The following is a 19,904-nucleotide window of genomic DNA, read 5'->3' as shown; positions in this document are numbered from 1 at the left end:
GGACAGTTGAACAGGGCCAACCAACACACTGACACACAACACTGAGGACAGTTGAACAGGGCCAACCAACACACTGACACACACTGAGGACAGTTGAACAGGGCCAACCAACACACTGACACACACTGAGGACAGTTGAACAGGGCCAACCAACACACTGACACACAACACTGAGGACAGTTGAACAGGGCCAACCAACACACTGACACACACTGAGGACAGTTGAACAGGGCCAACCAACACACTGACACACAACACTGAGGACAGTTGAACAGGGCCAACCAACACACTGACACACAACACTGAGGACAGTTGAACAGGGCCAACCAACACACTGACACACACACTGAGGACAGTTGAACAGGGCCAACCAACACACTGACACACAACACTGAGGACAGTTGAACAGGGCCAACCAACACACTGACACACAACACTGAGGACAGTTGAACAGGGCCAACCAACACACTGACACACACTGAGGACAGTTGAACAGGGCCAACCAACACACTGACACACACTGAGGACAGTTGAACAGGGCCAACCAACACACTGACACACACTGAGGACAGTTGAACAGGGCCAACCAACACACTGACACACACTGAGGACAGTTGAACAGGGCCAACCAACACACTGACACACAACACTGAGGACAGTTGAACAGGGCCAACCAACACACTGACACACACTGAGGACAGTTGAACAGGGCCAACCAACACACTGACACACAACACTGAGGACAGTTGAACAGGGCCAACCAACACACTGACACACACTGAGGACAGTTGAACAGGGCCAACCAACACACTGACACACAACACTGAGGACAGTTGAACAGGGCCAACCAACACACTGACACACAACACTGAGGACAGTTGAACAGAGCCAACCAACACACTGACACAACACTGAGGACAGTTGAACAGGGCCAACCAACACACTGACACACAACACTGAGGACAGTTGAACAGGGCCAACCAACACACTGACACACAACACTGAGGACAGTTGAACAGGGCCAACCAACACACTGACACACACTGAGGACAGTTGAACAGGGCCAACCAACACACTGACACACACTGAGGACAGTTGAACAGGGCCAACCAACACACTGACACACAACACTGAGGACAGTTGAACAGGGCCAACCAACACACTGACACACACACTGAGGACAGTTGAACAGGGCCAACCAACACACTGACACACAACACTGAGGACAGTTGAACAGGGCCAACCAACACACTGACACACAACACTGAGGACAGTTGAACAGGGCCAACCAACACACTGACACACACTGAGGACAGTTGAACAGGGCCAACCAACACACTGACACACAACACTGAGGACAGTTGAACAGGGCCAACCAACACACTGACACACACTGAGGACAGTTGAACAGGGCCAACCAACACACTGACACACAACACTGAGGACAGTTGAACAGGGCCAACCAACACACTGACACACACTGAGGACAGTTGAACAGAGCCAACCAACACACTGACACACACTGAGGACAGTTGAACAGGGCCAACCAACACACTGACACACACTGAGGACAGTTGAACAGGGCCAACCAACACACTGACACACACACTGAGGACAGTTGAACAGGGCCAACCAACACACTGACACACACTGAGGACAGTTGAACAGGGCCAACCAACACACTGACACACAACACTGAGGACAGTTGAACAGGGCCAACCAACACACTGACACACAACACTGAGGACAGTTGAACAGGGCCAACCAACACACTGACACACACTGAGGACAGTTGAACAGGGCCAACCAACACACTGACACACACTGAGGACAGTTGAACAGAGCCAACCAACACACTGACACACACACTGAGGACAGTTGAACAGGGCCAACCAACACACTGACACACAACACTGAGGACAGTTGAACAGGGCCAACCAACACACTGACACACACTGAGGACAGTTGAACAGGGCCAACCAACACACTGACACACACTGAGGACAGTTGAACAGAGCCAACCAACACACTGACACACACTGAGGACAGTTGAACAGAGCCAACAACACACTGACACACACTGAGGACAGTTGAACAGGGCCAACCAACACACTGACACACACTGAGGACAGTTGAACAGGGCCAACCAACACACTGACACACAACACTGAGGACAGTTGAACAGGGCCAACCAACACACTGACACACACTGAGGACAGTTGAACAGGGCCAACCAACACACTGACACACACTGAGGACAGTTGAACAGGGCCAACCAACACACTGACACACACTGAGGACAGTTGAACAGAGCCAACCAACACACTGACACACACTGAGGACAGTTGAACAGGGCCAACAACACACTGACACACAACACTGAAGACAGTTGAACAGAGCCAACCAACACACTGACACACACTGAGGACAGTTGAACAGAGCCAACAACACACTGACACACACTGAGGACAGTTGAACAGAGCCAACAACACACTGACACACACTGAGGACAGTTGAACAGAGCCAACAACACACTGACACACAACACTGAGGACAGTTGAACAGGGCCAACCAACACACTGACACACAACACTGAGGACAGTTGAACAGAGCCAACAACACACTGACACACAACACTGAGGACAGTTGAACAGGGCCAACAACACACTGACACACAACACTGAGGACAGTTGAACAGGGCCAACAACACACTGACACACACTGAGGACAGTTGAACAGAGCCAACCAACACACTGACACACACTGAGGACAGTTGAACAGGGCCAACAACACACTGACACACACTGAGGACAGTTGAACAGAGCCAACCAACACACTGACACACACTGAGGACAGTTGAACAGGGCCAACAACACACTGACACACACTGAGGACAGTTGAACAGAGCCAACCAACACACTGACACACACTGAGGACAGTTGAACAGAGCCAACAACACACTGACACAACACTGAGGACAGTTGAACAGGGCCAACCAACACACTGACACACACACTGAGGACAGTTGAACAGGGCCAACCAACACACTGACACACAACACTGAGGACAGTTGAACAGGGCCAACCAACACACTGACACACAACACTGAAGACAGTTGAACAGGGCCAACCAACACACTGACACACACTGAGGACAGTTGAACAGGGCCAACCAACACACTGACACACACTGAGGACAGTTGAACAGGGCCAACAACACACTGACACACAACACTGAAGACAGTTGAACAGAGCCAACCAACACACTGACACACACTGAGGACAGTTGAACAGGGCCAACAACACACTGACACACAACACTGAGGACAGTTGAACAGGGCCAACCAACACACTGACACACAACACTGAGGACAGTTGAACAGAGCCAACAAACACACTGACACACACTGAGGACAGTTGAACAGGGCCAACCAACACACTGACACACACTGAGGACAGTTGAACAGAGCCAACCAACACACTGACACACACTGAGGACAGTTGAACAGGGCCAACCAACACACTGACACACACTGAGGACAGTTGAACAGGGCCAACCAACACACTGACACACACTGAGGACAGTTGAACAGGGCCAACCAACACACTGACACACACTGAGGACAGTTGAACAGAGCCAACCAACACACTGACACACACTGAGGACAGTTGAACAGGGCCAACAACACACTGACACACAACACTGAGGACAGTTGAACAGAGCCAACCAACACACTGACACACACTGAGGACAGTTGAACAGGGCCAACAACACACTGACACACAACACTGAGGACAGTTGAACAGGGCCAACCAACACACTGACACACAACACTGAGGACAGTTGAACAGAGCCAACAAACACACTGACACACACTGAGGACAGTTGAACAGGGCCAACCAACACACTGACACACACTGAGGACAGTTGAACAGGGCCAACCAACACACTGACACACACTGAGGACAGTTGAACAGGGCCAACCAACACACTGACACACACTGAGGACAGTTGAACAGGGCCAACCAACACACTGACACACACTGAGGACAGTTGAACAGGGCCAACCAACACACTGACACACACTGAGGACAGTTGAACAGAGCCAACAACACACTGACACACAACACTGAAGACAGTTGAACAGGGCCAACCAACACACTGACACACAACACTGAGGACAGTTGAACAGGGCCAACCAACACACTGACACACACTGAGGACAGTTGAACAGGGCCAACCAACACACTGACACACACTGAGGACAGTTGAACAGGGCCAACCAACACACTGACACACACTGAGGACAGTTGAACAGGGCCAACCAACACACTGACACACACTGAGGACAGTTGAACAGGGCCAACCAACACACTGACACACACTGAGGACAGTTGAACAGGGCCAACCAACACACTGACACAACACTGAGGACAGTTGAACAGGGCCAACCAACACACTGACACACAACACTGAGGACAGTTGAACAGAGCCAACCAACACACTGACACACACTGAGGACAGTTGAACAGAGCCAACAACACACTGACACACAACACTGAGACAGTTGAACAGGGCCAACCAACACACTGACACAACACTGAGGACAGTTGAACAGGGCCAACAACACACTGACACACAACACTGAGGACAGTTGAACAGGGCCAACCAACACACTGACACACACTGAGGACAGTTGAACAGGGCCAACCAACACACTGACACACAACACTGAGGACAGTTGAACAGGGCCAACCAACACACTGACACACACTGAGGACAGTTGAACAGGGCCAACCAACACACTGACACACACTGAAGACAGTTGAACAGGGCCAACCAACACACTGACACACACTGAGGACAGTTGAACAGGGCCAACCAACACACTGACACACAACACTGAGGACAGTTGAACAGGGCCAACAACACACTGACACACAACACTGAGGACAGTTGAACAGGGCCAACAACACACTGACACACAACACTGAGGACAGTTGAACAGAGCCAACAACACACTGACACACACTCAGGACAGTTGAACAGGGCCAACCAACACACTGACACACACTGAGGACAGTTGAACAGGGCCAACCAACACACTGACACACACTGAGGACAGTTGAACAGAGCCAACCAACACACTGACACACACTGAGGACAGTTGAACAGGGCCAACCAACACACTGACACACAACACTGAGGACAGTTGAACAGGGCCAACCAACACACTGACACACACTGAGGACAGTTGAACAGGGCCAACCAACACACTGACACACAACACTGAGGACAGTTGAACAGGGCCAACCAACACACTGACACACAACACTGAGGACAGTTGAACAGGGCCAACCAACACACTGACACACAACACTGAGGACAGTTGAACAGGGCCAACCAACACACTGACACACAACACTGAGGACAGTTGAACAGGGCCAACCAACACACTGACACACAACACTGAGGACAGTTGAACAGGGCCAACCAACACACTGACACACAACACTGAGGACAGTTGAACAGAGCCAACCAACACACTGACACACAACACTGAAGACAGTTGAACAGGGCCAACCAACACACTGACACACAACACTGAAGACAGTTGAACAGGGCCAACCAACACACTGACACACAACACTGAGGACAGTTGAACAGAGCCAACAAACACACTGACACACAACACTGAGGACAGTTGAACAGAGCCAACAACACACTGACACACACTGAGGACAGTTGAACAGGGCCAACCAACACACTGACACACACTGAGGACAGTTGAACAGGGCCAACCAACACACTGACACACACTGAGGACAGTTGAACAGAGCCAACAACATACTGACACACAACACTGAAGACAGTTGAACAGAGCCAACAAACACACTGACACACAACACTGAGGACAGTTGAACAGGGCCAACCAACACACTGACACACACTGAGGACAGTTGAACAGGGCCAGCCAACACACTGACACACACTGAGGACAGTTGAACAGGGCCAACAACACACTGACACACAACACTGAGGACAGTTGAACAGGGCCAACCAACACACTGACACACACTGAGGACAGTTGAACAGGGCCAACCAACACACTGACACACAACACTGAAGACAGTTGAACAGAGCCAACCAACACACTGACACACACTGAGGACAGTTGAACAGGGCCAACAAACACACTGACACACAACACTGAAGACAGTTGAACAGGGCCAACCAACACACTGACACACACTGAGGACAGTTGAACAGGGCCAACCAACACACTTACACACACTGAGGACAGTTGAACAGAGCCAACAACACACTGACACACAATACTGAGGACAGTTGAACAGGGCCAACCAACACACTGACACACACTGAGGACAGTTGAACAGGGCCAACCAACACACTGACACACACTGAGGACAGTTGAACAGAGCCAACAAACACACTGACACACACTGAAGACAGTTGAACAGAGCCAACAAACACACTGACACACAACACTGAGGACAGTTGAACAGGGCCAACAACACACTGACACACAACACTGAGGACAGTTGAACAGGGCCAACCAACACACTGACACACAGCACTGAAGACAGTTGAACAGAGCCAACAAACACACTGACACACAACACTGAGGACAGTTGAACAGGGCCAACCAACACACTGACACACAACACTGAAGACAGTTGAACAGGGCCAACCAACACACTGACACACAACACTGAGGACAGTTGAACAGGGCCAACCAACACACTGACACACAACACTGAGGACAGTTGAACAGGGCCAACAAACACACTGACACACACTGAGGACAGTTGAACAGGGCCAACCAACACACTGACACACAACACTGAGGACAGTTGAACAGGGCCAACCAACACACTGACACACACTGAGGACAGTTGAACAGGGCCAACCAACACACTGACACACACTGAGGACAGTTGAACAGAGCCAACAACACACTGACACACACTGAGGACAGTTGAACAGGGCCAACCAACACACTGACACACACTGAGGACAGTTGAACAGGGCCAACCAACACACTGACACACACTGAGGACAGTTGAACAGGGCCAACCAACACACTGACACACACTGAGGACAGTTGAACAGAGCCAACAACACACTGACACACAATACTGAGGATACATATCGCCGTTCACGCACGCACACTGGCATGTACTCAAGCGCTCACGTACACACACGCATAGAAACATCACACACAGACACACACACACACACACACACACACACACACACACACACACACACACACGCCAAAATAATAAACAATATACCAGTAAAATATTGCCCAGCCTCAGAAAAGAAGTTGGATGACAGCCGAACCACACCGTGCTGACGACAGGATCAGCTGTCTTCTCAGTGGACTGCCGTCAATCAACCACCGCCCTCCAATCTAAGGGGAGTAACTCTAGGAAGTGCACATGAACAATATCCGTCTAGTTACCTCCCTTATATTTGTTTTGTTTTTGCCATGCTCGTCTGAGCACACAATCATAATGAATCTGTGCACACACACACATACATGCGCACACACATACACGCGCGCACACGTACACATGTGTGCACATATACCTTTTTTTTTAGGTGTTTATCGTTTTCCATTTTCTCAATTGAATTCCTTGTAATGACTGATGTGCTTTTTTTTTTGCTTTTTTTTCTGAGAGCAGGGTTAATTTTTTTTGTTTTTGTTATTGGTTTGACTTCACACACACACAGAGACAAACACACACACAGTGGCAAGTGGAAAAATTTTGGGATTCAGAACAATGAGTGTTTTTGTTGTTTCCAGTCGGTAATCACATTTTTAGTGTATTTGTATCTGTATTCCTTTTTATCACAACAGATTTCTGTGTGAAATTCGGGCTGCTCTCCCCAGGGAGAGCGCGTCGCTACACTACAGCGCCACCCATTTTTTTGTATTTTTTCCTGCGTGCAGTTTTTTATTTGTTTTTCCTGTAACATTGGGACAAACGTTCGTTTATTTCTTTATAGTCTGTTCATCTAAGATGCTGATATTGGGACAAAGGATGCTGATTAATTAATCAAAATAAAACTGATTTTTATGCAGTTTGGTTCAGATAACCCAGAAATGAGAATAATTCTTGCTCTGTGCACTGCCTTGACTGTGTGTGACAGTCGTCATAAGGGAAGCTACTTTATGGAATATTGATGAGCAGTCTGTTGCGAGGTATTTTTGGTTTTGTTTTTTTTACTTTTTATTTTTCAGGGCACAGAACATGGAAGTCTCAGTTCATCTGCTCTGGTGTCCACAGCGCCCCGAATACTTCAGTTGATGCGAGTTACTTCCCTTATAGTTCATTTTCTTCAGCAGTGGTCTGCAGCAAACCAAAAAAACCTGTAGCACTGCTGGCAGTCGCAAACGTGCACATCAGAATTCTGAATAAATTGCTGAACGAGTACTCAGCACAAAGTGACGCTATAAATCAGCATCTGTCTAATATGTGCATATGTATTTGAATGCTTGTGGCCAAGCACGCGTTTCTGTTGAATAAAAGAACACGAGTACGTGTTTAATTATTATTTTATACATTAGTATTTCATCTAATTTACCGATAATGTTTAGATCGCATCCAAATTCTAATATCTTGGAATTGATTTGCACAGGATTGGTACTGCATTTTCAGCCATGGAGAAAGATGAACTGATTTGCACAGGATTGGTACTGCATTTTCAGCCATGGAGAAAGATGAACTGATTTGGACGGGATTGGTACTGCATTTTCAGCCATGGAGAAAGATGAACTGATTTGCACAGGATTGGTACTGCATTTTCAGCCATGGAGAAAGATGAACTGATTTGCACAGGATTGGTACTGTATTTTCAGCCATGGAGAAAGATGAACTGATTTGGACGGGATTGGTACTGCATTTTCAGCCATGGAGAAAGATGAACTGATTTGCACAGGATTGGTGCTGCATTTTCAGCCATGGAGAAAGATGAACTGATTTGGACGGGATTGGTACTGCATTTTCAGCCATGGAGAAAGATGAACTGATTTGCACAGGATTGGTGCTGCATTTTCAGCCATGGAGAAAGATGAACTGATTTGCACAGGATTGGTACTGCATTTTCAGCCATGGAGAAAGATGAACTGATTTGCACAGGATTGGTGCTGCATTTTCAGCCATGGAGAAAGATGAACTGATTTGCACAGGATTGGTACTGTATTTTCAGCCATGGGGAAAGATACCAGACATTTTCAGGTAAAAAATAAAGCCCTTTACAATGTGTACCTGGAAACTGAAATATTGGATTCTTCAGTCAGAACAAATTTTAGTGTAAACTTAACCTTTGCTGGCTATATGGGTCGTACACGACCCAGAAGGGTACAAAAACCCAAATATCTCAGCCAAATTTTAATATTTTTCTACGAAATTTCAGAAATGCTTCCTACACCTAAAAGGCCAACTTTTGCCAAAAAAATCATTAATTAGTTAATGAGTAATTAAAGGTGGCGTTTTAACTACGCTTGTGTGGGTCGTGTATGACCCATGCTTTTTGAAGAGGAAAAATTGTGGTCACCCCTCAAAAGCTTGTGTGGGTCATGCACAATCCATGCCTTTTTGATAGTGATTTCAGGTTTAATTTGCAATTAGTGAAGGAAAATAAAGAAGTTTTATTTTCAATAGCCTCACTACCCCACTACTCTCCCACTACCCCCACCCCATCCTTTTTGCCTGTCTTCAACTATAACCCCCTTCCATCCCTTTCTCTAACAGCATGTACCTGTGTGACTGAATATCTTTGTGCGTGTATAGGATGCTATGAGTCATTCTCTCTTTCTGTCCCACTCTGTCTATTTCTGTGTGCATTAGTAGGGTTTGTATGTATGTGCATGTGGTGTTATGCATTTGTGTTTGATCAGTTGTGTGTGCGTGTGTGTGTATGTGCATGCGTGAGCATGTTTCTGAGCATATGTTTGTGCGAGTCTGTGTGTGCATGTGCGAGCGCATGTGTGTGTAATCAGTTGTTACGTTTTCCTTTTCTATATTTTGTTGTAAGCTTTGGAGGAATGTACACTTTGTCTCTTTACTAAGTATGGGTCATGCACGACCCACATGGGCTTCCGTGTGTAGTCAAAAGCGACAGCCAGTGAAGGTTAAGGCTGCACTTCCAGGATTCACAATATTTTTACTCTGGTAATTCAAATTTGTTATGTTTCTACTTATTATTTTGTCAATCAGCATGATCACACAGCCAATGAAGACCTCAGCTATGTTGTACAATGTCAAATGTGTTGTATGGTCTTGGATGAGTACCAGTTGGCACATTTCCTTCTGGTGCATTGAGTTTTAATCAACTAAATTATAACCATGGCATTGTCACTTAATTGAAATATGCATTTGTTTGAAACTGTTGTTTGAACCTTCTACTGTCATGGGGAAATGGTTGCATCAGATCTGTGTGTAAAATGTGATCTCTTCACCGTTTGTTAAAAGTACATATATTTTGTAGTGGTGGTGGAAATCTGATCTTTATCTGGGCTTGTGAGGTTCATTCATTCCTTCCAGAAAACCAAATTCATCCATCCCAAACAGAACAAAAATCAGTTTGACAGGTCTTCCATTTCTCTTTATTTGGTTGACAAAGCCAAGGTCTTGAAATCCAATATGGACTTCAGCATCATGTGCAGGTCAGTATTGAAAAAAAAAAGTGTTTGATTTCTAGCTGGTTGCACCATAAATGCATTTCTCAGTGTGCAATGCTGATGGACTTTCAAAAATTATTTACTGCTTGCCTTAACTGGTGCAGACTTAAAAATCAAAGACCTGCACTTTGGAAAGTTTCAATATTCTTCTCCCTCTTCATCACCCTCGCCCTCCATGGAGTCGACGCCCACCTCCTCGTAGTCCTTCTCCAGGGCAGCCAGATCCTCACGGGCCTCGGAGAACTCGCCCTCCTCCATGCCCTCACCCACGTACCAGTGCACGAAGGCACGCTTGGCGTACATCAGGTCGAACTTGTGGTCCAGACGGGCCCAGGCCTCAGCGATGGCCGTGGTGTTGCTCAGCATGCACACGGCACGCTGCACCTTGGCCAGGTCCCCGCCAGGAACCACTGTGGGGGGCTGGTAGTTGATGCCCACCTGTCAACACACACCAACACTTACACTACACGCCTTTTGCAGCACTGACTGCAATCTTTTCACATCATGAATGGTATCTTTTTTGATCACTGGTGTGCACAGGATTTCAAATGAAAAATACTTACATCTTCATGAATGGTATTATCTTTTTTTATGACTGGATGTGCACAGGATTTCAACTGAAAAATACATAAGGGACTTGGAATTTTCTTAAAAACTGGTACAATTCCAGTGTGTTGGTAGAGTACAATGAACCTCAGTTTCAACAGATATTTGTTTCCAACTGTACAGATTTTCTCAGCTGTACTGACTGAGCTTTCAAACAGTGGGTAAAAATGTTGCAAGCAATTATCACAGAAAATACCCATTCAACCCAAAACATTATGTATTTCAGAGTACTCTACAGATATAGAATACTCTATCTCAACAAGAGAAATTCATCTCTGGTGTAAAACAAACAATACATGAAAATCAGTCATTCAATATACATGAAGACAAAATGTTCAGATTTCAACCAAGCAACTCGAAGTATGTATAATTCACTCACGTCACCTTTCAAGGATTTGTTGTTGGGTACCAATTGACTATGCATCACAGCCTTAATGTGCAATATAAAATCACAGTAGAAGGATAGGCATAAAATAGTATACTAAAAGTAGACAGAAGACAATATGCAATTACCTTTTTCTTTTTAAAGCTAATTATTCTTCTCCTTGAAAATTGGTAAGTGAGCATGGTAATTTCTTTCCTTCCACCACTGCACCAGGACATGGAGCTGTGCTCACCTTAAAGCCAGTGGGACACCAGTCAACAAACTGGATGGTGCGTTTGGTCTTGATGGTGGCAATGGCAGCGTTGACGTCCTTGGGCACCACATCTCCCCGGTACAGCATGCAGCAGGCCATGTACTTGCCGTGACGGGGGTCACACTTCACCAGCTGGTTGGCCGGCTCAAAACAAGCGTTGGTCACTTCAGCCACTGTCAGCTGCTCATGGTATGCCTTCTCCGCTGTAAAAAGAGACCAATATTTTGAAGTTATTTCAACAAGAAAAACTTGCTTTGATCAAATATATCAAAATTCTGTTCTCCAGACTTCAAAACTTAAATGCCATTCTCCAGGCTTATCTCTGTCACATATGACCATCATTCCCATCAGTGGCACATTTTCATTTAAAATGCATTCAGCTTTCATTGTCAGTTTTAACTCCAGTCCTAAAAATCACCAGTTCATGTCATGTGCACTGACATCGCTTTTTCCAGCCCAGTTGTACAGAAATCTGTCTCACCAGAGATGACGGGGGCGTAGGTGGCCAGGGGGAAGTGGATGCGGGGGTAGGGCACCAGGTTGGTCTGGAACTCCGTCAGATCCACGTTCAGGGCACCGTCAAAGCGCAGGGAGGCGGTGATGGAGGAGACGATCTGGCCGATCAGACGGTTGAGGTTGGTGTAGGTGGGGCGCTCAATGTCCAGGTTGCGGCGGCAGATGTCGTAGATGGCCTCGTTGTCCACCATGAAGGCGCAGTCCGAGTGCTCCAGGGTGGTGTGGGTGGTCAGGATGGAGTTGTAGGGCTCCACCACTGCCGTGGACACCTGCCACCATGGTATGGCTCATTAGTCCAGGCGTGTCAAAGAATTTTATCCAGTAGGAAATGTGTTCAGAGCTCATGTCATATTCCTTGACCTCACCAGATGTTCCCCCCCCCCCCCCCCAATTTTTTAAACCTGATTTTTAAACTCTGTTTACGCATACCCAGATTCAAACACTCGACTATTGGCTGCCGTTCTTTCTCTGTTTCTGGACCTTGCGACTGGAATGAACTTCCTTTTTCGCTTCGTCAAGTCTCCACACTCAACTCTTTCAAGTCTGGCCTTAAAACCCACCTCTTCCAAAAACAGCCTCCCTTGCCTGCCCTTCCTTGTCTTTAGTTTCTACAGTATTAGAGTTATGCATGCGTGTGAACGACTGGTGCGAAAGCGCTTTGATTTGTCTCTGCACAAGATCCAGCGCTATATAAATACCATTATTATTATTATTTAGACAGGTGCACAATGGATTCTGCTTCTTGGAATTACCAAAGCTAGCTGCCTTGTATAAATTCAACTGACCTGGAAATGTCTAGATTTTGACTGTTCTTATTGTGTTTAGTTCATACAGGAACAGACTAATACCCTGTCATAAAGTTGCCATGGCTAGACTATCTGACCAATTTCAAGTCAGAAGCATTGTTTCCAAACTGACCTGGGGGGCAGGGTAGATGGAGAACTCCAGCTTGGACTTCTTGCCGTAGTCCACAGACAGACGCTCCATGAGGAGGGAGGTGAAGCCAGACCCGGTGCCACCACCAAAGGAGTGGAAGATGAGGAATCCCTGCAGCCCGGTGCACTGGTCAGCCAGCTTCCGGATCCTGTCCAGCACCAGGTCGACCAGTTCCTTGCCGATGGTGTAGTGACCGCGGGCGTAGTTGTTGGCCGCGTCCTCTTTCCCTGTCACCAGCTGCTCTGGGTGGAACAGCTGTCTGTAGGTGCCTGTCCTCACCTCATCTGTAACAAATTCCATTTTGCTTCATCCACCTACCCACAATGGTTTCCTAGAGTTTTCACCATCGATCTCTTTTTGACCAACCAAAGCTAGTTTTTCAATCATCCGGAGACAAAACTTTCCCCACGTATTGTTTGGCCAATTTTAAATTTGTGAAGATCTGCAGTGTTGCAGTCAGTCTAACAGCTGATGATAAAGACTGCTAAAGATCAAGTTAAGGAAACTTGACATACTTTTTGTGTTCAAGTCAGGATGGATGGATGGGTTTAACAAGCCCCCTTTTTTACTCACCAACAACAGTGGGTTCCAAGTCGATGAACACAGCTCTTGGTACATGTTTGCCAGCCCCTGTTTCACTGAAGAAAGTGTTGAAAGAGTCGTCTCCACCTCCAATGGTTTTGTCGGAAGGCATCTGACCGTCGGGCTGGATGCCGTGCTCCAGACAGTACAGCTCCCAGCATGCATTGCCCATCTGCACGCCGGCCTGACCCACGTGGACTGAGATACACTCACGCTGGAACAGAAAGAATTCATGTCACCATGCTTCATGCCAAAATTTAATATATTTGATTTCCCATGACTAACCTTTTCCCTTAAAAAGTTATCAATGTGACCCTCAAACCCAAACTATCTTAAATTTCAATGTATATGTTAATCAGATTCAATTATAGCTTCAGCCACAGCAAAACCTTTCTCGCATCAAAGTGAAGTTTTTCTAACACAGGCACACTGGGAGATCTCAATACGGTTCAATAAACATGTACTCTTCATCATTTCTTATTATTTGCAAGGATGGCAGTTATATGCTTATATTCTTTTCACTTCATATCTAGTTTAATTCAGGGGAAAAATCAACGCAAGTCAATCAGCACTTTTTCCTCAAGAAGTGATAACTGCATCGACCTCAACAGTAAAGACTGGTGAAAAGTATGCTAATGCTCTATGATGTCTTCAATGTTTTAATATATCAAAATATTTATCTGTACCTCTATTTTTTCCCCAAAGCAAGCCTACCATCTTACAGAGCACAGAAGAATATGAAAAATGTCAACTGTAGCCAAAGTCTTGCCATACCATCTGCGTCCCTTTGTGCAGTTGGTAAAGATTTTTTGTTTCGTTTTTAGCTTTAACATGCAACATATCAGAAGCTTCATATTAAATTGTTTTCTGGAAGTTTTCTCAAAGCAGAGACATGTGAAACAGTTACAGCTCTTGCTTCAGCACATTCATCAAATTAGCATGCTCCCTCTGTGTACTCTCCAAACATGCTGGCTTTACAGTTTACACCAGAATTACACAAACTTCAAATCTGGATGAAAGAGTATAAAACACACTTCTGGGCTTTATTCACACAACCAGCCCAGGGTGTGAAGATAAACAAGATTGGGAGTTAAAATTCTTGGGGTGGGGAGCGCACATCTGGCTAATGATGGCAAACAAATCTTGTATTTGTGCATCTCTTTGAGGCTTGAAAGCTAGCAGCTGACAGTAAAAACACAACAGCCGAGTGTACAGCCAGTGCAGCAATGGTGCTGTGCACTTGACTGCCCTGAGGCAAGCCACTTGTGAAGACAGCTCCCCAGTCAAAGGCCAGGCTTTCACCCCCCCCCCCCCCCCCAAACCTCCCCTCTCACACCCTACCCCCCTTGTCCCATCCCATGTGTGACTCATCCAGCCTGTTGCCCCAGGGGATTGGCTGTACTGTGTGTGGAGCTGTCTGGCCACATTTATGATTCACTGGTAACATCAATTTCTTCACTGGGTTGTAGAACAATACAGTTGAGACAAGTCTCCTCTTGTTGCTATTTTCTGGTCTTACCATGGGTGAGAAGGAGTCTTGTGGGAAGAAAGAAAACCCAAAAACATTCAGCTATTTTCATTCCACTGACATTAGAAATTTGTCAATTACAAGGAATAAACTGAATGCTGTTGAGCATATTTCAGTGTGGACAATATATGTGGAGATGTACTGGTTACCCCTCTCCCTCCCCAAAACTCTGATGTAGTTAAAATGTAGTTTATCAAATGCTGCCAGCTGGTGTTTCTTCAGATAACGTTGGCCTCAGCATACATTTCATACTTTTCATTTTCTTAATCTGTTTTTAAATACAATTTTCTACTTGTTTGAAGTGCGGGAGGTGTACAGTATAACTTTCCCCATGTCACGTTGACGGCATTCAACATGCTGTTCTGCAGAATGTGGGTTAGGAGTGTCAGTGCCATGTGTGCGTGGCAAGGCTTGGTCCCACGATCCCAGCTCACTGCACAGTACACTGTACAGTGTGTACTTTGTGTGGCGGCTGCATTCCATCGCGATGAACGAACGCACGTCACTGGACAAGGATGTATGTAGACAGGAGTGGCGCGCTGCCTTCCCCTCACCACTACACACCACTTCACATCGCGGCCGCTTCACCGTCAAAGGCCCAGTGTGGCTCTCAGCCTGGCAGCCCTGGCCGGCCGCCTCGAATCGGCCGTGCACATTATTTACATGAACGGATCGCATTTCTAATTAGCTCGGCGGTTATAACCCGTAGAATTTATAATAAACCGGTAACTATCGGTTTTTTGGGGTTTTTTTGTTTGTTTGTTGTTTTTTTGTTTTGCTTGAGCGATTTTGGCCTCCTAATTTCATTAAATACGACTGCTGCCTAACATAGTAACAACATCCTCCTCCAGATTTTCATATTTTATATTACGATGACTGCTGCCTATCATCAAGATATCCAAATTTACATATCTATATCCCTTTTTCTTAACTTATAACACGTGTGTGAAAGAAACAGACTGGCCTGTAATGTCAACTTTCAACACATCCTAAACTTAATCAAAATGCATCTAGACAGTTCCCATCATCTTCATCCACGTTTTTCGCCCTGTAATTTTCGACCGAGAGTTTCGCGAGGTCTGTGCATGTAATGTCTCAAAGATAAGCACTGTCAAAATGCTGCAGATCGTAGAGCAGCGACTGAACAAAAGCCACCGACATAACCCACTGAGAAAAAACGCGAGCAGACGAAGTTGCAAACCGGTTGGCATTTTGGCATCAGTCTCCATAAACAGCGATGCGGCATCAAAACTAATACATAAAAACAGTACACCCATTTAGCAACTTACCATGGTGACAAGTTGTTGGTTCGAGGTGATCGAGGGTGATGAAGAAAAAGAAGTTCAAAGCAGCAAAATCTCTCACACAGACGTGACGAGTCTACAGTGAGAAGATGCAATGACGTTAGCCTACCGGCTTCGGATCGTCTGTATTTATGCCGGTTTCCCACGTGACTGAGGGACCGTTTTTCATTGGCCGATGTATTTTCCGCGTCGTCCGATTCAAATGAGTCACGGTTTGAACGTGGCGGACATGGAGTGTGGTGGGGTGGATGGAGCTTCAGTGTCAGCCAGACATTGTGTATTGATTGGGGCACGGCATAATGAACGGCAGTGCACCACTCAGGGCGCAGTCGTCGTGTCTCTCCAGGCAACGTGCTGTCTGTCTTTCAGGGATGCTTCATGACCGGGAAATACCAGGGCGGCAGCCGATGTGTTCACGTATTTGTCACTGAAACACACACACACACACACACACACACACACACACACACGCAGGCGCGTGCGCGCGCACGTTCGCTTGCACACACACACACACACATACACACACACGTTCGCTCGCGCGCACGCACACACAGTGTTTCAAGCACTGAACTGTAACTCAAAGAAGGCCAAAATGCGGTATGTGTATGCATATACAGTACACGTGCGTCAGTGTGCGCGCACGCACACACATACACGTGACGCACACATTTACACTCACACACACATTAACACTCACACACTCTCTCTCTCTCTCTCTCTCTCTGACTCTCGTGCACCGACACGCCTGTGAAGGAGAGAGAGATATGGGTCTTCCCTGATCATGACAGGCCAACATCAGTTACAGTGTTTGAACTACAAAAGAATTCAGTTAGATTATAGAAATTAGCATTGTCCAGGATCAAAATCTAGTTGTAAGTGAAATGTATCAGCGCCGCTGACCCTCACAGTCAGTGTAATTGTATGATATCAATGTAGTGTGTACCATCATGCCTTTCCTTCCAAACACTTTGGCGTCAGTCAGTGTAATTGTATGATATCAATGTAGTGTGTACCATCATGCCTTTCCTTCCAAACACTTTGGCGTCAGTCAGTGTAATTGTATGATATCAATGTAGTGTGTACCATCATGCCTTCCCTTCCAAACACTTTGGCGTCAGTCAGTGTGGGTGGTGTTACTTCAGTCCAGAATGCAACTTGATATATACTTTAACTTGAAGTGAACTGAAGCATTCCTCAGTGTAACCCCTCCTTTTTCACGGTATTAAGTTTCAGGAAGCAGATTGTGTATTCTTGTTCTCATAAATCAGATATTTTGGGTTATGTATGTAGGAATACAATTTCTTTATGATCATTGATATCATGAAAGTGAATGAGCACCTTGTAAACAAGAACAGATTCTGCTCCGTTACCCCCGACCCCACCCTCGCTGGCCCTCACCTGCCACAGGTTGTGACCAAACTGAGGTCAGTCCCCAGTCATTTCAACTGGCTCAAGTCGGAGTTCTCTCTCTCTCTCTCTCTCATTCATCTCTCTCCTGGCTTCTCTCTCACAACCCGCCTGTGTGTGTGTGTGTGTGCGTGTGTGTATGTGTGTCACTTGTGTTGTGTCTGCCTGGTGACCAGGTGTGTGTGTGTGTGTGTGTGTGTGTGTGTGTGACAGAGAGAGAGAGCCAGAGAGAGGGAGAATGGGAGAGAAATAAGATGATGGGAATGAAGGCATGAATTATTTTCATTGATATGTTGACAAAGTGACGGTGAACAAACAACACGTTGCATACAGGTGACACGTGACAGCAGATCAATGAAGTGACGATGTGGATGACTGGTGACACGTGACAGCAGATCAATGAAGTGATGATGTGGATGAAGAAGGACTCAGTGATCTGTATCTGGTGACACGTGACTGCAGATCAATGAAGTGACGATGTGGATGAAGAAGGACTCAGTGATCTGTATCTGGTGACACGTGACTGCAGATCAATGAAGTGACGATGTGGATGAAGAAGGACTCAGTGATCTGTATCTGGTGACACGTGACAGCAGATCAATGAAGTGACGATGTGGATGAAGAAGGACTCAGTGATCTGTTTCTGGTGACACGTGACAGCAGATCAATGAAGTGACGATGTGGATGAAGAAGGACTCAGTGATCTGTATCTGGTGACACGTGACAGCAGATCAATGAAGTGACGATGTGGATGAAGAAGGACTCAGTGATCTGTATCTGGAACGGCTGATCACAGTGCTGCTGTGCAGCGTTCACTGATGCCCGGCTGCCTCACGGCACTGACGGTGCTGCATGCAGCCTGCCTCACGGTACTGACGGTGCTGCATGCAGCCTGCCTCACGGTACTGACAGTGGCAGGCTGCCTCACGGTACTGACGGTGCTGCATGCAGGCTGCCTCACGGTACTGACAGTGGCAGGCTGCCTCACGGTACTGACAGTGGCAGGCTGCCTCACGGTACTGACGGTGCTGCATGCAGGCTGCCTCACGGTAATGACAGTGGCAGGCTGCCTCACGGTACTGACGGTGCTGCATGCAGGCTGCCTCACGGTACTGACGGTGCTGCATGCAGCCTGCCTCACGGTACTGACGGTGCTGCATGCAGCCTGCCTCACGGTGCTGCATGCAGGCTGCCTCACGGTACTGACAGTGCTGCATGCAGGCTGCCTCACGGTACTGACAGTGCTGCATGCAGGCTGCAAGGTTTGGATCGATGTGCACTAAAGTCAGCCAGGTCTGACATGGAGTCTGACATGATGACAGCCTTACATAACGCACCATGCAGATTATCAGCGATCTCTGTTGGTCAATGTGTGCTTCGTCATACTGACTGCTTTTTTCCAAAGAGGTCAGGCGCTTTCTCGTTGGATCAGTGCAACTGGCCAGGTTTTGTGATAACGCTCGCTGCTGGTGTTTTTCAGTCTGCAAGGAAAGCACAGCTGAGGACAGACTGAGGAAAAAGTGATGCGTGTTCATGCTCATCAGTCAGGCTCGTGGCTTCCTTGTCAGAGACATCTGATCTTAACTGCTTCCGGTGAGGTGGAGTCTCCTGTGACATGGGAGTCAGAGTTGTTGAATCAGTGCACACTGATATTGTGACTTTGGCTTCAAATA

The 19,904-nt window shown here is 46.7% G+C and overlaps 1 protein-coding gene across 1 annotated transcript; it reads right to left on the bottom strand.

Moving 5' to 3' along the window:
• Nucleotides 1-10,616: 10,616 nt before the first annotated feature.
• On the bottom strand, nucleotides 10,617-16,972 carry LOC143298744 (tubulin alpha-1A chain-like). The gene is made up of 6 exons (XM_076611676.1): nucleotides 16,810-16,972; nucleotides 13,984-14,206; nucleotides 13,393-13,694; nucleotides 12,440-12,743; nucleotides 11,938-12,161; nucleotides 10,617-11,152 (listed from the first exon to the last, which is right to left on the bottom strand). Exons 1-6 carry the CDS (start codon nucleotides 16,810-16,812, stop codon nucleotides 10,853-10,855), a joined length of 1,356 nt encoding a protein of 451 aa, XP_076467791.1. The 5' UTR covers nucleotides 16,813-16,972; the 3' UTR covers nucleotides 10,617-10,852.
• Nucleotides 16,973-19,904: the final 2,932 nt, after the last annotated feature.

This window comes from Babylonia areolata, chromosome 24 (genome assembly GCF_041734735.1).
Source record: "Babylonia areolata isolate BAREFJ2019XMU chromosome 24, ASM4173473v1, whole genome shotgun sequence".
Lineage (NCBI taxonomy): Eukaryota > Metazoa > Mollusca > Gastropoda > Neogastropoda > Buccinidae > Babylonia > Babylonia areolata.
This window is presented reverse-complemented; position numbering and strand designations above follow the sequence as displayed.